This window comes from Populus nigra, chromosome 6 (genome assembly GCF_951802175.1).
Source record: "Populus nigra chromosome 6, ddPopNigr1.1, whole genome shotgun sequence".
Taxonomy (NCBI): domain Eukaryota; kingdom Viridiplantae; phylum Streptophyta; class Magnoliopsida; order Malpighiales; family Salicaceae; genus Populus; species Populus nigra.
In genome coordinates, this window is record NC_084857.1 from 7,215,779 (window position 1) to 7,233,204 (window position 17,426).

A 17,426-nucleotide genomic window follows, 5' to 3' on the forward strand; every position below is an offset into this window, starting at 1 on the left:
CACTCAAGTCCATGATAAATAATTTCTTTCATTTTTGTGTATGACATGCCTAAATTATTATTTAACAACAAAATATTCCCACCATTGTATGTGATACTACTGTTCACATTAAGAATAATAGTGTCACCATAATAACATAACATAAATATGTTGTAAGACACACTGGAAAAAAAATTGAATCTTGGTCAATTAGATGTAATTTTAACTAAATTGTATCACCCAACTCTAATTGGCAAAATTCATAGCAAAATCAATCAAATTCTCAAAATTTAACATAAAAGAAAACTTGATCAAAATTAAATATAATTCATGGTACCAAATCTAATTGATATTCTCATATTCAATTGTATTAAATAAAATCCAAATTCATAGCAAATTAAAATAATTCAAAAAAAATATAAAATTCATCAACAATTCAATGCAACGGGTAATTTGTCATAATTCTACCACATTCATCCTCTATTACAGAAATCATCAAGCATAGTTAATTATATTATTAGTTGATTCTAACAATTCATATAAAATCCCTAATTCGACAACTTATCCAAAATTAAACGCAACACAAAATTAATCCAACTTATTTTCATGTTTAACTATATTAAATCAACCCTAATTGATGGTATTCATAACTAATTTATCATTAATTTCACAAACTCTAAATTCATCTTAAACCCTAAATTCAACCTAAACATTTATTTTATTCCAATCAAACCAAATACAAATTCATGGCAATACATTATGTTTACCTTGCTTGTAGGATTAGAAAAAAGGCTGGGGCGGTAATGACAACACACTAACGATGGATTTTGAATAGAAAAACATTAAAGGATACTTAGAGACTATAATAAGTTTGAATTTTTGGTGTTTTAAGGCTGAAAAAAAATGTTTGGTGGGGTTTTTAGAGAGATAAGGATTGAGGGTGCCATTTTGGAGAGAGGGAGGGAGAGAGTTGCTGCGTGTGTGTGTTTTTTAATATGAAGAGGCATTAAATTTAATGATATGTCGCGCTTCAGAAGAATAACATGTTTAAATATCGTTATTCTGAAGTGTGACAAATATCTTGTCGTGCTTAAGAATAATGATACTTAATAAATATCACGTTTCAGGAGCGCGGCAAGGTGAAAGTCTGTTATTTTACAAAAAAAAATAATTAAATAATATTATTTTGCCAAAACTTTTAACTTATCATACTATTTTTTTATACAAAAACCCATCATTTATTTCAAGTAGGCATTATAAAACGTTGCAAACCACTTTAAAAACTTGCAAATTGTTGCTCACCGCTCTCCTCTTCTCTCTTCTAACATGCACAGTTCATTTCATAATTATTTTTAAATGTTATTTTGCATAGCTAATAAGCTATGAATATAGTATGAATATCGTGTTTTCCAATCATCACATGTAAAAACTATATTATTTTACCAATTTTTTTTTCATCAATATTTGTTTTTTAAAAAAACATGCTAATTTAAAACAAAATTCCAAAACTTCTCGTAGCTGGCTTACGAGTACTATCAGCAATTCTGATAGCCTACAGCGCCAATGGCAGGATTCTGAACTAATGTCATAATGGGATTCTGAAGCTAAACCAACACAAGTCTGTATTTGCATCAGTCATATTTGGATTCAGGGGTGAAATAACACAAGTCCATATGCATCAGCATTGAGAGCTTTAAATTCTGGGCAGACAAGTTTCAATCTCTCCACCGATGCCCGCAGTTTGGGTTGCAGCAGACATAAAACATTGTCATGCCCTCATCTCCCGAGGTTGCCTGTACATTAACACAAACTTAAACAATATTACAAGAAATACTGCGTTATCTTAGTAAAAAAAAATCATTAACATTAAAAAAATCACACTCCAAAGGAATTGATATTCTACCACTTTTCTCTACAGTCCTTAAAATAGATTTCCTCGCTGTCCTATAATCCCTATTCCTCACCCTCCTGCACTGCCGTGCCAACAGGCCAAGGGAAGAGAAAATCCGGACTAATATAAACTACGTGGAATACCCTAATCAACTCTTGCAAGAACCCTTGGCGTTTCTGAAAACTAAAGGCAAAGTCTTGGTGTCACTACCAAAGAACAATAATTAAGATAGGGAGCTGACCTGTAAGAATACAGCTTCCCCATAGCCGCATACAGCACAACAAACAGATTTAGTCCGAGGCAGAGCGGGGTCTGAAGCCACATCCTGCAACACTTGTGTGTATTCTGCAGCATAGTGATATATCTCATTTCTGTAGACACGATTATTACCAGCAACCTCCTGCAACGTTTTAGAAAACTTATTAGATAGGCATACCCTACAACTTAATTTTGGTTTGGTTAAAAGCTAGAAGCATGCCGGAGTCAGTCAAACATGTATTATAACCATTAATCTGTGACTCAAGGATTGAAACTGTCTTGAAATTTTCAACTTTTAATTCACGCCGCAACAATTATTCATATTTAGAAATATTTCTTAGAAGTTGAAGGAGGAAAATCAATATATTACCATATTTCCCATCTATCATTGCTATATCACTTAACACTGGCAAAGTGGATCAATCATCAGATGCCACCCAGCTAGATGATCAGAGAACATGGTCACACGCGACAAGAAAGATAAAGAGTTTCAAATAACGCACTTAAATAAAGGTTAGAAAAATCTTCTAGCATGTTCCATCACCCATTCGATGAGCAGTATTGATGGCGCCTTCTCTAAATTGTACTGTCTTCTCCGCATATCCATCGGGGAATCTACATGGAGATCAAGTCTCACTTATCTAGATTTGGATGCTACTTTCCTAAGCTTACAATTTTTTCTTCCCATGTTTTTCATTTATGTTTCATTCCTCCAGAGTCCCTAATATCTCCCTGCTTCTATGTTTGTTTGATTCATCCCATCAACACATCTTCATCCTTACAAAAATGATTGAACAAGGAATCAATTCGATGCTTTCAAGAAAAAAAAGTAACGTGGCTGGTTTTCTTACGAATAGCAATCATTTCTATCGAAGTTACTTGTATCAGTGAAGAAGAGGGGGAGGGACCTGGTGATCACAGCTGCGGCATGCATAGAGGAGAATCTTCTGCATCTTATCTTCCTTGGGATAGAGAATGTTGTTGCTGAAATTTACAAAATCCATAAACAACCTTATTTAACAAAAACAGAGTCCTGAACGAGAATATACTTATGCACAGATACGTTGGTGATCAATACTGGCCATCAACAGCAAAGTTGCAATATTTACCCTTGTGGGAGCTTTCAGAGAGATACTCTCTTTGGGGGTCTTTTGCAGTAAACTTAGTTAAGATTTAAAATCAGGCGTTGGCAGATATTTAATCCTAGATGAGACATACTAGAATCATATTAGATCCCGTTGAATTGAGAAATTTACGCTGAATCGACTTTTAAGAATGAGGGCTCCCCCACTTACAACCAGCATGAGTAAATGCTGACAGACCTAATGGAAAGTTTGGAAAGTTGCGCACTATTGAATAGCTAACATGGTGAAGAAGTGGAGAAATTGAAGTTAAATGAAGTCCTGATATTCGTTGTTAATCACAATTTATCTACTCCTGGATAGGTTAGGACTAGGTTTGCTCTGAATGAATAGCAAGAAAGGAGAGGCTAACCATTGAGGGCAGAACTTGTATACATCCATTCTAAAAGATGCTTCTTTTGCAACCTCTTCCTGCAAACTTAAAAGCTGTTTCACAACACCATATAACTGACCTTATTTCTACTTTGTTCATTCCGTTCCTTCTGTTTTATCTGCTAATAATACTGCCAGAAGAGGGGAGAAATATCCAGAGAAGGCTATGGAAAAGTGACGGACTAGCCCAACTTCTTTTAATACTGTTTATATTACGATAAGAAACAACTGGAAAGTCTAAATTCAGACAATATCTAGAGACACGGTAGACGCTTCTTCCATGTTCTAAAGAGGACATGCTGGTGCTGCTTTAGGAACTGTGCGGATATAAGGATGCGGGGTATTTACAAGGCCTTTCAATCCTTGAACCAAATGGGGTCCTATATATGTTCAGCACTTCAGCCCAGCTAGACTAGAACTTGGATGCTCGTCTCTTTACTAGCAAAGCAAAATGCCAGCTTGTTCTCTAGATTAACTTAAAACTGTTCAACAACATTTCCTGAAAGCGTATGATTTAATTGAATGTCAACCGAGTTTAATCCGTTTCTTTGAGAGAACTACATCTCCAATTACAAGAAACAATCGAGCATAAGAGCCTTGAATGGCTATTCCATTTTGTTCTTAAATCTCTCAGCAGAATTGCCGGACTATTCCCTGCCAAGGTTTTGCAGGACACAAACATGGCGCACCACTACTTGAGAAAGGCAATGTAAGCTATGCAGTTAAATGAACATAAACATAGTTCAGCAGTGCAATAAAATAGACAGTTTAAAACCTAGCAACACAACAGATTCATGCAAAAAAGAAAAAAAATCTTCCCACACATTAGAAATGGTAGAACAACCGAGTAGTTATGGCAAGAACTTATAGATGGCTTCAGGTCTGAGTAGCAGGTCAAATTTGAGTACTGCTAAACCACAAGAATGGACAACCAGATGAGATAATTTGAAAGGGGGAGTAAGAGCATACACAATTTAGTTCACCACTGACAATAGTTTAACAACAAAAAACACTAGTAAGCAAAAACAACCAGCAAAAGTGCATTCCACAAACAGCCATTTGAAAGGAGAGCGGATGTCATGCCATAATTCACAGATCATATTCCTGACTACCTTACAAAACCAAGTCTAAGAACAACCGAAACTGTTACAAGTTTAAAATATTTAAGCAGCAACAACTTAGAATTATTACATCACAAAAAACAAAAAACAAGGACATGAAAGAAAACACACCTACTAACTTATCTCACTTAATCTGTCACATTGGCCCCGGGTCATAATGTGAGCTCCAAAGCTACCGGTGAGTACAATCTGAGCGAACCTCATGTTCCTCGAGCCAAACACACCAGACAAGACACACTGCTCCTTTCTGCTTGATTGAGTCGCTTCATCTCCTCCTGCTATGCCTCCTCTTCCTCCTGCTGCTCTTGTCATCAGAATCAGATTCCGAACCTGAGTCGGAATCAGAAGACTCGTCAGAGGACGAGCTATACCTCCTACGCCTCTCCTTCTTCTGCTTCCTCTTCTTCCTTCTCCTCCTCCTCTCCTCCTCCGAAGAAGATGAACTGTACCCCGAACTACTTTCCTCCTCGGAAGACTCGGACCCTGTCACGGATGAAGACCCACTATCTGTCTCAAAAACCGAAGCCTCACTGTTAGTCGCAGAATCCGAATCTGACCTGTGCTTCCTCTTACTCTTCTTCTCCCTCTTTTGCCCCTGGTTATCCTCCCCCTCCGGATTCTCCAAATCGTACGAAATAGAAACCTTCATCCTCAACTTAGGATTCTTAAGCTGTTGAGTCCTTGATGGCCTAGACATATAAACCCTCTCATTCTTACACTCGTAAGTCCAATGTCCACTTTGAAAACACTTCTGACACTGCGCATTGCCACCAAAACCTTTTGACATAGAATTAAGATCTTTTCGCTCACCCAATCTCACTGCCTTTTCCGTACTCATTAAATACATTTGCCTTTTCGCTTCTCGTTTCTCTTGCCATCGGCTCGGCCCTTCTTCTTTTTGCCCATAAGCATTTACATTACGAGCAGCAGCAGTTGCCGCCCGTTCGGCTTGGGCTCTACTTAACCCTTTTGCCGCACTCAAGGCTGCGGCCTTGATCCTCTCCGCCGCAACTTGAGATTTCTCTTCTTTCTTACTCGACATGACTTATAGATCCCTACTACAGTAATACCGAATCCTTAAAGCACCTGCGATGATAAATATAACAAAGCTAGGATAATTTTTTTTCTGTGAAACTAATCTCGAAAACCCTAATTTATGCGTTAATTACCCTGCAATTGATGACAGAAAAACAAGATTGAGAGATCACAACCAAACCCTAATCTCGAGTGAATTTAATGCCAAGAACCCTAATTTTTAGAGAGAGAGAGAGAGAGAGAGAGAGTTGCATACCATGAAGATCGCGTTATTATTTGTCGGAGCCTGGTTGAGATTTAACCGAGTGAGAATGAGCGTCGATGATATAAATATAGAGAGAGAAATCTAAGGCGGTCAAAATCTGAACGGGCCCATCATCAGCCCAAGTAACAGGCCTGATATCGGCAGTTAGCCCATCCTATTCTTGGGCTACCTTTTGTATTTTGAGACAAGGGACAAATACGTGGCTGGGGAGTGGAAAAAATTAGAAAAATTGTTCGGTCAGTCCACTCGGGCTGCATAATAAAAGGTTATTATAAAAATGTATATGGCTGCAAAATTCATGTTATTCTCTCCTCCCATAAGAAAAGGCATCATTTCTATGGTCCATTTGTTTGCTGGAAAGTAATTTTTTTTGAAAAGTAAATTCCGGAAAAAGTGAATTTCAGGAAAGTATTTTTCGATATTTGATAGTGTAATGAAAAATAAGTTGGAAAACACTTTCTAGTGTTTGGTTATGTCATGTAAAATGAGCTGGAAAATAACTTATTAATGTTTTATTTTTCTCAAGTTTATTAAAATAATGAGGAACAAATCTTATAAATTAAAAAGTTGAATGAGAATGAAATTGAAAAAAAATATAATTTCATAAATTATCTCAAATAAAATAAATAATAATCAAAATAATAGAGATCAAATCTAAAAAAATTTAAAAAAAAGGTGAAGAAATTAAAATAATAATAATTAACATTTTATAAATTATTTCAAATAAAATAAATAACAATCAAAAAAATAAGGACTAAATTTGATAGATAAAAAATTTCAATAAAAAAATAATAAGGAAAAAGCAAATAGCAATTATAAAAATAAGAACCAAAATTAATATAAAAATTAAATTTTAAGAGATAGAATTGAAAAATAAATATTCAAAACAAATTATATATAGCAATCAAAAGTTTGAGGATCAAATTTGATATAATCAGCAAATAATGACATTTCTAAATTTTTCACAACTTTCGGAAAGTGTTTTCCGTCCAAATTTTTCAGGAAAACACTTTCCTGAAAACCAAGCCAAATTTTCCTTTGACTGGAAAGTGTTTTTCGTTGACCAACTTTTCTAATGGCAAACAAACACAAGAAAGTTTGGAAAGTGGTTTCCCAGAAACCACTTTTCGAAAAACAAACATAGCCAAAAGAAAAAACACTTTCCTGAAAACCAAACCAAATTTTTCTTTGACTGGAAAGTGTTTTTCGTTGACCGGAAAGTGTTTTCCATTGACCAACTTTTCTAATGGCAAATAAACACAGGAAAATTTAGAAAATGATTTTCCAGAAAGTGAATTCCAAGAAATAAACATGATTAATTAATTTATTTATTATATAATAAGTACGGTGATTTATTTTTTAATGATTTTAATTAATTCATTTATCATATAATAGGGATAGTTTATCTTTATTATGTTGCCCACTGTCCAAGAAACCTTTCGATGGAAAAAAATAAAAAACACTTTGTCATGTTAAAAACACCTTCCAGCACGATCGATAAAAAAATTTATATCCAAAAGAATTTATAACCGTAGTTATGTAAGAATTGTAGTTGCCGAAACCGTTTACCATTTGGAAACGTGGTAGTGTAAATTATGTTTTTAAAAATGTAAATTTATTTTATTAAAATTTAATATGATTTGTATGTTTTGAATTGTTTTAATGTATTGATGTTAAAAATAATTTTTAAAAAATAAAAAAATATTATTGACATATATTTCGACACGAAAAATTATTTAAAAAACAACTATTATCACACTTTCAAACACACTTTAAAAAAGAAAAAAACCCTACCCATGTAAGAATTAAGATACCTTGATAGTAGGAATCAGTATTCAGTCATCCGGGTTGGATTTTTCAAGTAAAGAATTAAAAGAGATATGTATTTTACTGTTTTTTTCTAGTTCATTTATTGTTTGTCCTTTTTTTTTTTTGCTATTTGATTCAATTCTTGGACTCTATAATTTGATTTGGTTGACTTAGTATGAGATTATCACGCTGGTGAAAAAACATCTTGATATTATATTGATTTTTAATTTTATAGAAAATAATTCATATTTCTTGTTTTACAAAGGGCTAAAAATAAAGGAATTAGAATTGAAATTGAGAAAAAATACAGCTCTACTATTAAAGTGAACGAAAATAAATAACAATGTGAACGAAAATGCAAGATGATATGGGTTAGCTTGACCAACCCACTCTCAAAATAATAAAACATAAATAAAAGTGAAAAAATAACAAAACTCAAGAACAAATAATTTAATGGAAAATAATGAAATTGAAAAAAAAAATTAAAGTCATAAAAAATTGAGGAGAAAAAACCGAGTCAACCTAAGTTAACTTGACTGGCCCACCACTCACGATATAAGATCAGGAGAAAAAATCATATAACTTAAGGGCCAATAATTTAACGTCAAAATATGAAATTGTAAAAAAAATTAATTTATAAAAATAACTAAGGGAAAAAAAATTAAGACAAGTATAGTTAACTTGACTAATCTATTATTGGAGATATGAGATCGTGATAACTTAATAAAAAAGAAAGCACAAAGAACAATGAAGCTAAGGGGTTAGTAATCAAATGTCAAATGATAATTTTTTTTAAAAAGTCAATTTTCAATAAAGGATGTCTTGTTGAAAGGTAACCATGAAAAAATAACAAAGTAAAATGTACAATCGTAAAACAATTTAAAATCCAAGACCAAACATGATATAAAAATATGAAAGAAAATAATTAAGGACTAAATTAAAAAAAAAACTAAAAGAAAGATAAAAAAATTATTGAAAGAATGATGATTAAAATTAGATAAAAACCAAATGAAATGAATTGTTGAGGAACGAAATTTTAAAAAAGATAAATCAAGAAAAAGATAAAAATATAAAACAACAAGAATAAAAAAATAAAAAATACAATAAATAAAATAATTAAAAGTAGAGACCAAATCACATAAAAAACAAATTGAATAAAATATTTAAAGATAAAATTTAAAAAAATTCCAAACTTCAAAAAGCAACCAAAAACAAAATAACGAATTAAACCAAACTTTAATATTTACATTTTTTCAAATAACATTAATTTGTTTTTTGTGTTTAGATCCGAAGTCAAATGCCCACCTCATTTAGTTTTTTTTTTTTTAATGTTAAAGCGTATACTCCTTGCCTGTTTCAGTGTCAGGCATTGATCCCGATTAAAACACGAGATGAACTCGATAATTAAAATAAAAATCTGGCTCAAATAGATTTTAAACAAATTAATTAAAAAATAACTTTCAATTTACAATTGAGTCAAAAAGTTTTTTAAACTGGCTATATCGAAAAAAATGTTTTAAATTATTTTTACCAACGATATCTTATCTTAAATTTATTTTTACTCGGACACTAAACACTGTTACTAAATTAGAAAATCTAAAAAAAAGGGAAAAAAGAAAAAACATCAGTTCATTATTGCCCATCCCAAAACGAAGGAATCCATAAAAGGGCAGGCCGAAACCTCCGTTCAAGGATCACAAGTTATGATAAAACATCCAGTCCAAAAAGAAATACTAATAAGAACATTCTTAAGACACCAGCAACAAGTCAAGTAGTGTGCTAAATTGGAAAATGGCAGCCAGGGTTTGATATGAGACGCCACCAGTCTCTCACAATTTCCTTCTTAGAATATCCCTGTAAGAAGATTTGCAGCAGTGGAGATCGCAGCTCCAGTGATAGCACATTGCACAATCTGCTCATGGGATTTGTCGTCTGCTGTCAGTGCCAGTGCCACACCTGTTATTGCTCCAGCCACTGCACTGTTTTTCTGCACCAAATTTCAAGGGAAGTGCTTAGTATTGATTAATAATTGAAAAGGGCAGAAATCTGCCTGATGCAAAAGACCTGACACGATAGCATGTGGGGTGGCAAGCACCGGCAGCTAAACAGCAGCTTTTCATTATATTGCTCAAGAGAAAAGCCTCGGTGTAAATACTAAATAGTTGGTGCAGCAGCATGTGCCCAGAAAATTGTTTGTCATACGTCAAAAGACAGTAGATAAATTTACTTGTGCCCCCTAAAGACCTTACCCAATCATGAACTCCACGAGACTCCGTTAGTCCATAAGTGAGGCCGGAATACACTCCTGCTGCGAGTCCTGCAGCATTAAGAAAACACATCTTGTGAAGGCATTTTAATGTACAATTTTTCCTTTTAACACCCGCCTGGAGTAGAAATCCTCACTCGCTACAATGCGCAAATGCCCCCATGAACCACATTGCAAAATATATATGATTATACTAAAGACCTAGTTAGCTCTACAGAATCATATAACAAGATATTTTCCACCCCATTGTATGAACAAAACAAAACGAAATGATTCATTTATTAAATGTATTCTCACCCCATTGTAAGGATTCCTTTCCAGTGTTCATCACCTATGAAACAAAATAACAAGGCAATGTTACTCAGAGACATAGCAGTACTCAAAAAACATAGCATGGAAAAGCTGTAGATGCAACAGAAAGAAAGAGTTTGTCTAAAGCATATCTATTATTTAAGGCAAACATCTGGGTGGCACTACCACAGGAGCGTGTCCCTAATCTGAAACAAGGTCTGCAATACAAGTACGACAAGTAGGATTTGAAACTCACCAAGGCTTCAAGGGATTTTCTGTTGGTTTCACCTGTGAAACACAAAGAAAACTAAATTAACACCGCAAGGCAGTGCCAGCCATAAATTAACATGTTCAAAACATGTCAAAATTTGTTCCTGCATCAAAATTATAACTACCAATGCCAGTATCTAGCAAAGTAAACTTAGTGGCTACATTTAACACTTCAAGATCTGAGAGAACAGGACGTCTACCTCTGAGGTCAGGGAAACGATGGGGCTTCTTGCCATCAACAGAAATCTCCGCTGGCAAACCACCACTTGACTCCAATCCAGCACCTAATCATAATTATTAACACGCGCATCCACATACATGGCATGAATCAAATAACAGGACGTTATTCCAACCCAGAAATAAATAAATAAATAAATAAAGCTATAATCAAAATTAAATGTTCTCATCGCCACCTTCAATGGCTGTGAAATAAGCCTCCCGAGACACCGCTTGAATTGCTCCAATCTGAATGACCAACATGGTATTGTTAATTTTAGCTAAAGTTCGGCATGCAACACGAACACCACTACATGCATCTACAAACACTAACTACTAACAATTCATCACCATGAACATGATTTCATTAGATAGCACTCGTGTTCCGCACCCTCATTCTTGAAAGAAAAGAAGAAGAAGAAGAGAAACTAGCTAAAAATTAATCAAGTAATTAAGTTTACCCCAGCGGCCTTGACAAAACTCTCGGCAATACGGTTAAGGAGAGGGTGACCAAAGTCGAAGAAGCTACTTTTATCAAAGTGACGGATTTCATCAACAAATGACCTCGTTTCCAAGTTCTGGCTCATCTTTCCTTTCACTTGTCTACGCAGACACCAATATTCCACAGTAAGCGATGATGATAAGGAAAACAAAAACAAACACACAAATACTGAAGAGGTGCAAGCAAGCTACCGACTGCAAGTATGGGCTAAAGAGGACACGTGTTTTGGAGAGCACGTTTACGTGTCTGCTTCTAGTGACGAGAATCCTTCCCTGGCGGCTATTCCTGGGATCTTATTATTATTTTGCGCTCCATGTGTCGGTAATTCCATTAAGTATTTTTTTTTGTTAAAAAAATATTTTTAAAAGTATTTTTTTAAATTAATATTTTTTCAAATATGATATTTTAATTAATTGATATAAAAAAATTTTTTAAAAAATTATTTTAATATATTTTTTAACAAAACAAAATTTAAAAAATCAACCACGAAACTTTCCACCATCCTTATTTACAGCATGCTCTGTTGTTGTACTGGTTTTAACTAACAATAAGGAAACCAAACATACCAATGCCTAGTACAAAGCGAAGCATTAATTAATTATTTGTGATGTTAAAATCATATGAACACACATCCACTAACAAATAATATTGATCCATTTGCCTTACGTTACGATTGATTATTTAAATGTAAAAAATATAATTATAAGATTAATCAGAAGAAAAAACGCGGTCATGAGAACGACTTGAATTAATTATCGTTCCAAGGGTGCTTCTCTAGCTCACATTTTGGTTTCCACGCCATACAGCTAGCTAGCTAGCTAGCACCGTCTAGCCCCCGTTCTTCCCTTGATCAATGCCTTGTTGCCGGGGGCGATCGCCACCGCGTCCTCGAGTTTTCAGTTTTGTATCTATTGTGATCAGAACTCAGATGATAGATTATTAAAAATTAACAAGAAAACTAGGTGTCTGCGATGCCGTTTGCTGGAAGCGATTGATGGGTATATGGATGTGTTTTGTATCCTGCCAAAAACCTAAATCGCTTCGAAGGCAAATGGATTTTCACCGTAAAAGAAAGCCGATATGATGTCTTCTTCTACTTCACTTCTTTTGGGGTTGACTTGGGCCTTTCTCTTATATTGACCAAAATAATCTGCCCATCTCTTATGGTGTTTTGTAGCATGAAAATTCTCTATGGCATCATTTCACACGTTAATTTAGATTTCCAAGACATGAGCAAATCAATTTGGTCTCACTTCCTTGGTATGTTGTCTGTGTTTCTTTAACTTCACTTACAATTTGGTATGTCAAGTGTTTTCTCAATTTGTTATATATTTTTAAATAGAAATGAGCATCCTGTAATCAGTTCATACTTCAGTTTAAGGTCATGATTTATATTTATTTTTAGAATATCCAAATAAATGTTTAAGTTTCTTACATATATCAACCAAGCATTAATTGAAAAGGATGTAGCTAAAAAGTAAAGCATCGTATCTGAATTTAGAAGTCATGGCGGGTGAAACCACAGAAGAAAAAACGAGAGAGGAAAAACAGAGGCGGGGGATGAAAGGAAAGAAGTGTCTCAAACTCAAAGTGAAGAAGTATCAATAAGATGCTGGGTCTTGGGATCCCTGTCTCTTCATTCAGATCTCTTGATTTTAGGATCCCCCTCAATAGTGCTTCGGTTATTTGTTGCTGGATTTTTTTTCAAATTTTTTTTTGGTGACAAAAGATGGAAGAGGTTATTTTCTTTCTTGTTACATATCTCCTCCCTTTTGCTTTCCTGTTGTGATTGTGCTGTGCAGGTGCTGTTGTCTCAGGTCTTTCCTCTACCAGCCATTGTTTCTTGGGTCTCTAAACTGGCAAACTCTCATTGTTTTTATTTGTTGTGATGAAATCTGTAATGGAAGATTTTTCAATTTCCAAAGCAATTCTGATCAAAAGTGCAATAAAGGGATAAAAATGAAGGTTTAGTTAGTGCCTTGATCTGTGCTCTATTTGGTATCCGATAGTGATTAACGTTCCAGATGCATCCTATGACTTGCCTTTGGTATCCAAAAAGAACCATTCGGCTTCAAAGACGAGGGAAAGCCAGGTAAGTCTTCGATCGACTCCTTTGTGCTCAAATTTAAAATCAATGCTATTTGCGTTGTGCCCTTGCTTGACACCCTTTTCCCCCCAGCGATTTAGCTGCCAATTTGCAACTTTTCATCGTCCAGAACAATTCACAGGCAACGTGTTTCGAGGCCTACAAAAATCGCGAAGCAAGCCTTCATGACAGCTGATTGTTTATGTCTAGGAACTATGGATGGCAACTTCTTTTGGATTTGGGGTTCTTTCTCCCTAATCTTGATTGCATATTGTCTACAAGATTAATCAATGCAGTAAAACAAGAGTGACGGGCATTGTTATTTCCAGGGATTACCATTGACAGGCCTAGGAAAAAAGAAGGTGTTCATGTTTATTTGTGATTGTAGTGTAATCTGATGTGGATTTTTTGTTCGGATGGTGGTTGTATTAACACTCGGACTGAATCTTTACAATACCTAGCCAAGTATTTTGCCTCCTGTCTATTTTATTTCCCAGCTTAATTTTGCACCCTAGGCCAATGATGTTTATTCTTCTCTTGGCTGATGCTTTTAGTGAACGAATTACATTATAAAATGTTTTGATGAGCACACGCAGAAACCTTCCATGTGTTGCTGGCATATTGCAGCTACATAGCCACACGGAGACCTCTTCCGAGCTTGCTTTTTGCCACCTGATATATCTAGTTGTCACTCATATCTTCGCATGCTCTCATGCAAAAAAACAAAAAAAAAAACTCTTTTGACTAATGACCCTATCCCATTAAACTTACGTTTTTTTGATCCATTTCAATTTCTCTATCTTTTTAATTTGCTCAAATTTGTTTCTAATAACGGCAGGAAAAATTTTCACATAAAAATTAAGTTTTCATGATATGTGAAATCTTGTCTAGGCTTGAAACGTAGATGTGCCTAGTTGTTAGGCTTGAATTAAGGTAGAGGTTCACCTGAAAAACAAGCTCCTCGTGGATGAGGGATCTTCTAATACTTAAATTAGTAAAAGTGGTTTTTGTTTGGTCATTTGTGAAACAATGTTGCACTCCACCTGTATAAAAGTTTGTGCTTGCAAATAATATATTAATTAATCATGAAAAATATTGTGTATGTGGGCGGCACTATATTCTAATTTGAAAAGGTACACTAAAGTGTGCCGAAGAAAAAGGAGGAGAAAAATTTGGGGTGCGTTTAGGCCAGGTCAAGGATTTTTCATGTATTGGTATAGCCATTTAGGTCGAGGCCCAAGCGGTGCAGGTGTTATCATTAGGGCACGAATAAAAGGTTATTGTCATTTGGGCTTTATGGCTCAAACGATAACAAATTAATTTAATTTTTTTATGGGCTTGGAATTTATTTTTTATGTACCATCATTTTGCCCCATGATTTTTAAATGGACATGTTTGGAAGACTTTAATCAATAAAAGTGAGGGAGAAAAATACTTATAATATAAACATTTATCGTTTTACAGCTACGTGTTCATATAAATATCACCTTTTATGGCTTTGGATGTTTGTCATCTTTTGTGTTATGAACCTAGCCTCATCGTGATTTTGTCAAAGTTTTTGGAGAAGAATCCTTGATTGTTTTGAAACAATTGGTCAAGGGGATTAGAAGACAAACAATCACAAGAACCTGGAGATAAGTGGTCAACAATCGGTCATGAAGACTTAGAAAAGGATCCCTTATCCTTTTGGAGATGTTAGAGGCATTTATAGAGATTTGATAGAGACATGAAAATTTCTTATGGAGATAAGTTTAAGGACATGAAAATATGAAGAAAAACTATTGTTTTTTTTTATTGAAAATCAAAAGAGGACGCAAGATATATTAGGGTTCCTCGTGTTCATAACAATTTTTGTAAGAGGTGGGAATTGTACATATTATTTTTCTTTGATAATGGTTAGCACCTCGGTTCATATGGTGATCAATGGTGTAGTCATTAGCTTTAGGAATGTCAGTTGATTATGGATGTGCTATTTGGTGCTATTTTTAGATGTTCTTAAGGAAAACTGATGGTGTTTTGGGGATTCTTCTCATAAGTGGAAAAGAGGGTGGCTTTATCTAATCACTCTAGCTTCTTTCATCCTGATGTGATTTCCCATTATGTGTTTGACGATAAGAAGATTTTGGTCTGGTAGGGTATACAACATTTTCCATAAAAAATAGTTGTAAACTCCATTGATCAATGCTTTAATGACAATAGGCTCAAAAAGTCATTCCACATTGAGAGTTTCCTTGTTGAACATTTGAAGATAGGCTCTGGTGCTCTTATCTTCTCTTTGTGTGATGACATATATTTAAGGTCATTTTTGTTGTTGGAATGTTTATGCTAAAGCGAGATATGAGTTTGGAGCTTAGATATCGATATTAGAAAATAGAGTAAGGCATGTAAATCCATAGAGCATTATTAGAAGAACTTTGCACATACCATCACTTCCTTGTATGACAAGCTTTAGAATGTTTCTCACATTTTATATATACTCTCGGGGTTTTGTGAGTCCTTTATAGTTATCAAACATTGTCTTTAAAGTGATATAGTTTTTGAAGAGTTGAGTGTGCAATATTCTATGATGGAGTGGGGATTCTCTCATTTGGTGGGGGATATGTTCTTGCTTGAAAACTCGTAGGGCCATGAAACTTATCTCACTCTTAAATCTTTTTATGGTGTGTGAGTGAGACTTATGTGGGGATCAATAATGATTAGATCGTTTGGAGCATCATTTGTGAGAACAATATGTGTAGCTCATTCTAAGTGTAAGAGTATGATCTTTAATAATTTGCATATTATTATGTCTTGTATCTCCAGGGAGCTAGAATCATTAGACTTATTGTTGTGCAAGAGAAAGAGTACGAAGATATAATTGCATTGCCGCGACAACATCATTGAGCATCTGCACCTGATAGAAGAGTTATGGAGACTTAGGACAGCTAGAGTCCCTGTAGCGGGGAGATCAATTATTCTCCCTTGTCATGGAGTTTTGTTAGCAAAAAAAATAAAATAAAAATGTGAAACGAGAATAAACTAGCTTTTTATTTAATTTAAAACAAACATTATCACTGATGAAGTCGAGAATAACTTCTCATAAAAATCAAGCTTCCACGGTTTGCAAATCTAGTTCTGGACTTGAAATATAGGCGGGTCTAGTTTTTGAGCTTGAACAATGGTGGAGGTTCGCCTAAAAAACTAGTTTCTCATGAAATGAAGAACTCTCTAATGCTTAAGTCAGTAAATATATATAAGAGAAAAAATACATAAAGTAAATAGTTGTAGAAAAATATCAAGTCCGAGAACCCCCAGTTTATCTAGTGATATAGGGTATTTATAGATTTTCTTCATGACAGATCACCTCAAACATGGAGAGTGGTGTTATGTTTGGTTGGTGGAAATGTTGGTGCCTACTTATTATAGTGTTTAGCATCGTCATTTATTGAGAAATTGATGAATTATAGTGATGAAATGGTGAGAAATTGTAATTGATCGAGAAAGAGGTGTTGTAAATACATAGAAAGTGGTTGCATTTGTTCATTAGCGAAAAAATATGACACTTTATTTGCATAAAATTTTATACTTATAAAGAATGTGTCAATTAATCATAAAAAACTGTGTATGAACGGTATCGCATTTTAACTTTTCAAGACTTGAAAAAATATGCTGAGACAAGCGGTGTGGGTGTTGTTGTTTGAGTCATATGGCCAAACAACAACAAATTAATTTTTTTTTTTTTGGGTTTGGAACCCATTTTATAGGCACCATTAGTTTCTGATATGCAAGTCACAAACACATGGAGATATGCCTTCAATTTTATGAGGTATTTATTGCATTGTAGTATTATTTTGTGGTTTAATATGTTTTTCAAATTGGTTTTTTTAATATTAAATTGAAATTTTTTATATGTTTTTTAATTATTTTAATGTACTAATATTAAA

At 34.2% G+C, this 17,426-nt stretch overlaps 3 protein-coding genes and 1 long non-coding RNA gene across 6 annotated transcripts; 1 reads left to right on the forward strand and 3 right to left on the reverse strand.

The window, feature by feature from the left end:
• Positions 1-1,400: 1,400 nt before the first annotated feature.
• Positions 1,401-4,510, reverse strand: LOC133697915 (DNA-directed RNA polymerases II, IV and V subunit 9B-like). Its single transcript, XM_062120742.1, has 3 exons — positions 3,037-4,510; positions 2,112-2,270; positions 1,401-1,772 (listed from the first exon to the last, which is right to left on the reverse strand). Exons 1-3 carry the CDS (start codon positions 3,130-3,132, stop codon positions 1,695-1,697), a joined length of 333 nt encoding a protein of 110 aa, XP_061976726.1. The 5' UTR covers positions 3,133-4,510; the 3' UTR covers positions 1,401-1,694.
• Positions 4,511-4,658: 148 nt separating this feature from the next.
• On the reverse strand, positions 4,659-6,133 carry LOC133697914 (uncharacterized). 2 transcript variants are annotated; one of them, XM_062120741.1, is made up of 2 exons: positions 6,055-6,133; positions 4,659-5,849 (listed from the first exon to the last, which is right to left on the reverse strand). In XM_062120741.1, the coding sequence occupies exon 2, from the start codon at positions 5,803-5,805 to the stop codon at positions 5,029-5,031; it is 777 nt and encodes a 258-aa protein (XP_061976725.1). In that variant the 5' UTR covers positions 5,806-5,849; positions 6,055-6,133; the 3' UTR covers positions 4,659-5,028. The 2 variants fall into 2 exon arrangements, with proteins under 2 accessions (XP_061976725.1, XP_061976724.1); XM_062120740.1 differs by having other exon boundaries at positions 4,659-5,933; positions 6,055-6,118.
• A 3,351-nt stretch (positions 6,134-9,484) lies between these two features.
• Positions 9,485-11,718, reverse strand: LOC133696962 (outer envelope pore protein 16-2, chloroplastic-like). 2 transcript variants are annotated; one of them, XM_062119264.1, is made up of 8 exons: positions 11,609-11,718; positions 11,377-11,518; positions 11,113-11,164; positions 10,900-10,983; positions 10,686-10,717; positions 10,436-10,469; positions 10,122-10,189; positions 9,485-9,859 (listed from the first exon to the last, which is right to left on the reverse strand). In XM_062119264.1, exons 2-8 carry the CDS (start codon positions 11,500-11,502, stop codon positions 9,716-9,718), a joined length of 540 nt encoding a protein of 179 aa, XP_061975248.1. In that variant the 5' UTR covers positions 11,503-11,518; positions 11,609-11,718; the 3' UTR covers positions 9,485-9,715. The 2 variants fall into 2 exon arrangements, with proteins under 2 accessions (XP_061975248.1, XP_061975247.1); XM_062119263.1 differs by lacking the exon at positions 11,609-11,718 and having other exon boundaries at positions 11,377-11,594.
• A 470-nt stretch (positions 11,719-12,188) lies between these two features.
• On the forward strand, positions 12,189-13,978 carry LOC133695819 (uncharacterized). Its single transcript, XR_009842555.1, has 2 exons — positions 12,189-13,509; positions 13,597-13,978. It is a non-coding gene; the product is annotated as an uncharacterized LOC133695819 (long non-coding RNA).
• Positions 13,979-17,426: the final 3,448 nt, after the last annotated feature.

Excerpts from the sequence above, each read along its gene's own strand:
- LOC133697915 (XM_062120742.1), bottom strand. The coding sequence starts at position 3,132 with ATGGATTTTGTAAATTTCAGCAACAACATTCTCTATCCCAAGGAAGAT. Across the intron at positions 2,271-3,036 it reads GCCGCAGCTGTGATCACCAG|GAGGTTGCTGGTAATAATCG; the intron begins GTCCCTCCCCCT and ends AAAACGTTGCAG. Across the intron at positions 1,773-2,111 it reads GGGAAGCTGTATTCTTACAG|GCAACCTCGGGAGATGAGGG; the intron begins GTCAGCTCCCTA and ends GTTAATGTACAG.
- LOC133697914 (XM_062120741.1), bottom strand. The coding sequence starts at position 5,805 with ATGTCGAGTAAGAAAGAAGAGAAATCTCAAGTTGCGGCGGAGAGGATC.
- LOC133696962 (XM_062119264.1), bottom strand. The coding sequence starts at position 11,502 with ATGAGCCAGAACTTGGAAACGAGGTCATTTGTTGATGAAATCCGTCAC. Across the intron at positions 11,165-11,376 it reads GTTTTGTCAAGGCCGCTGGG|ATTGGAGCAATTCAAGCGGT; the intron begins GTAAACTTAATT and ends TTGGTCATTCAG. Across the intron at positions 10,718-10,899 it reads TCGTTTCCCTGACCTCAGAG|GTGAAACCAACAGAAAATCC; the intron begins GTAGACGTCCTG and ends TGTGTTTCACAG.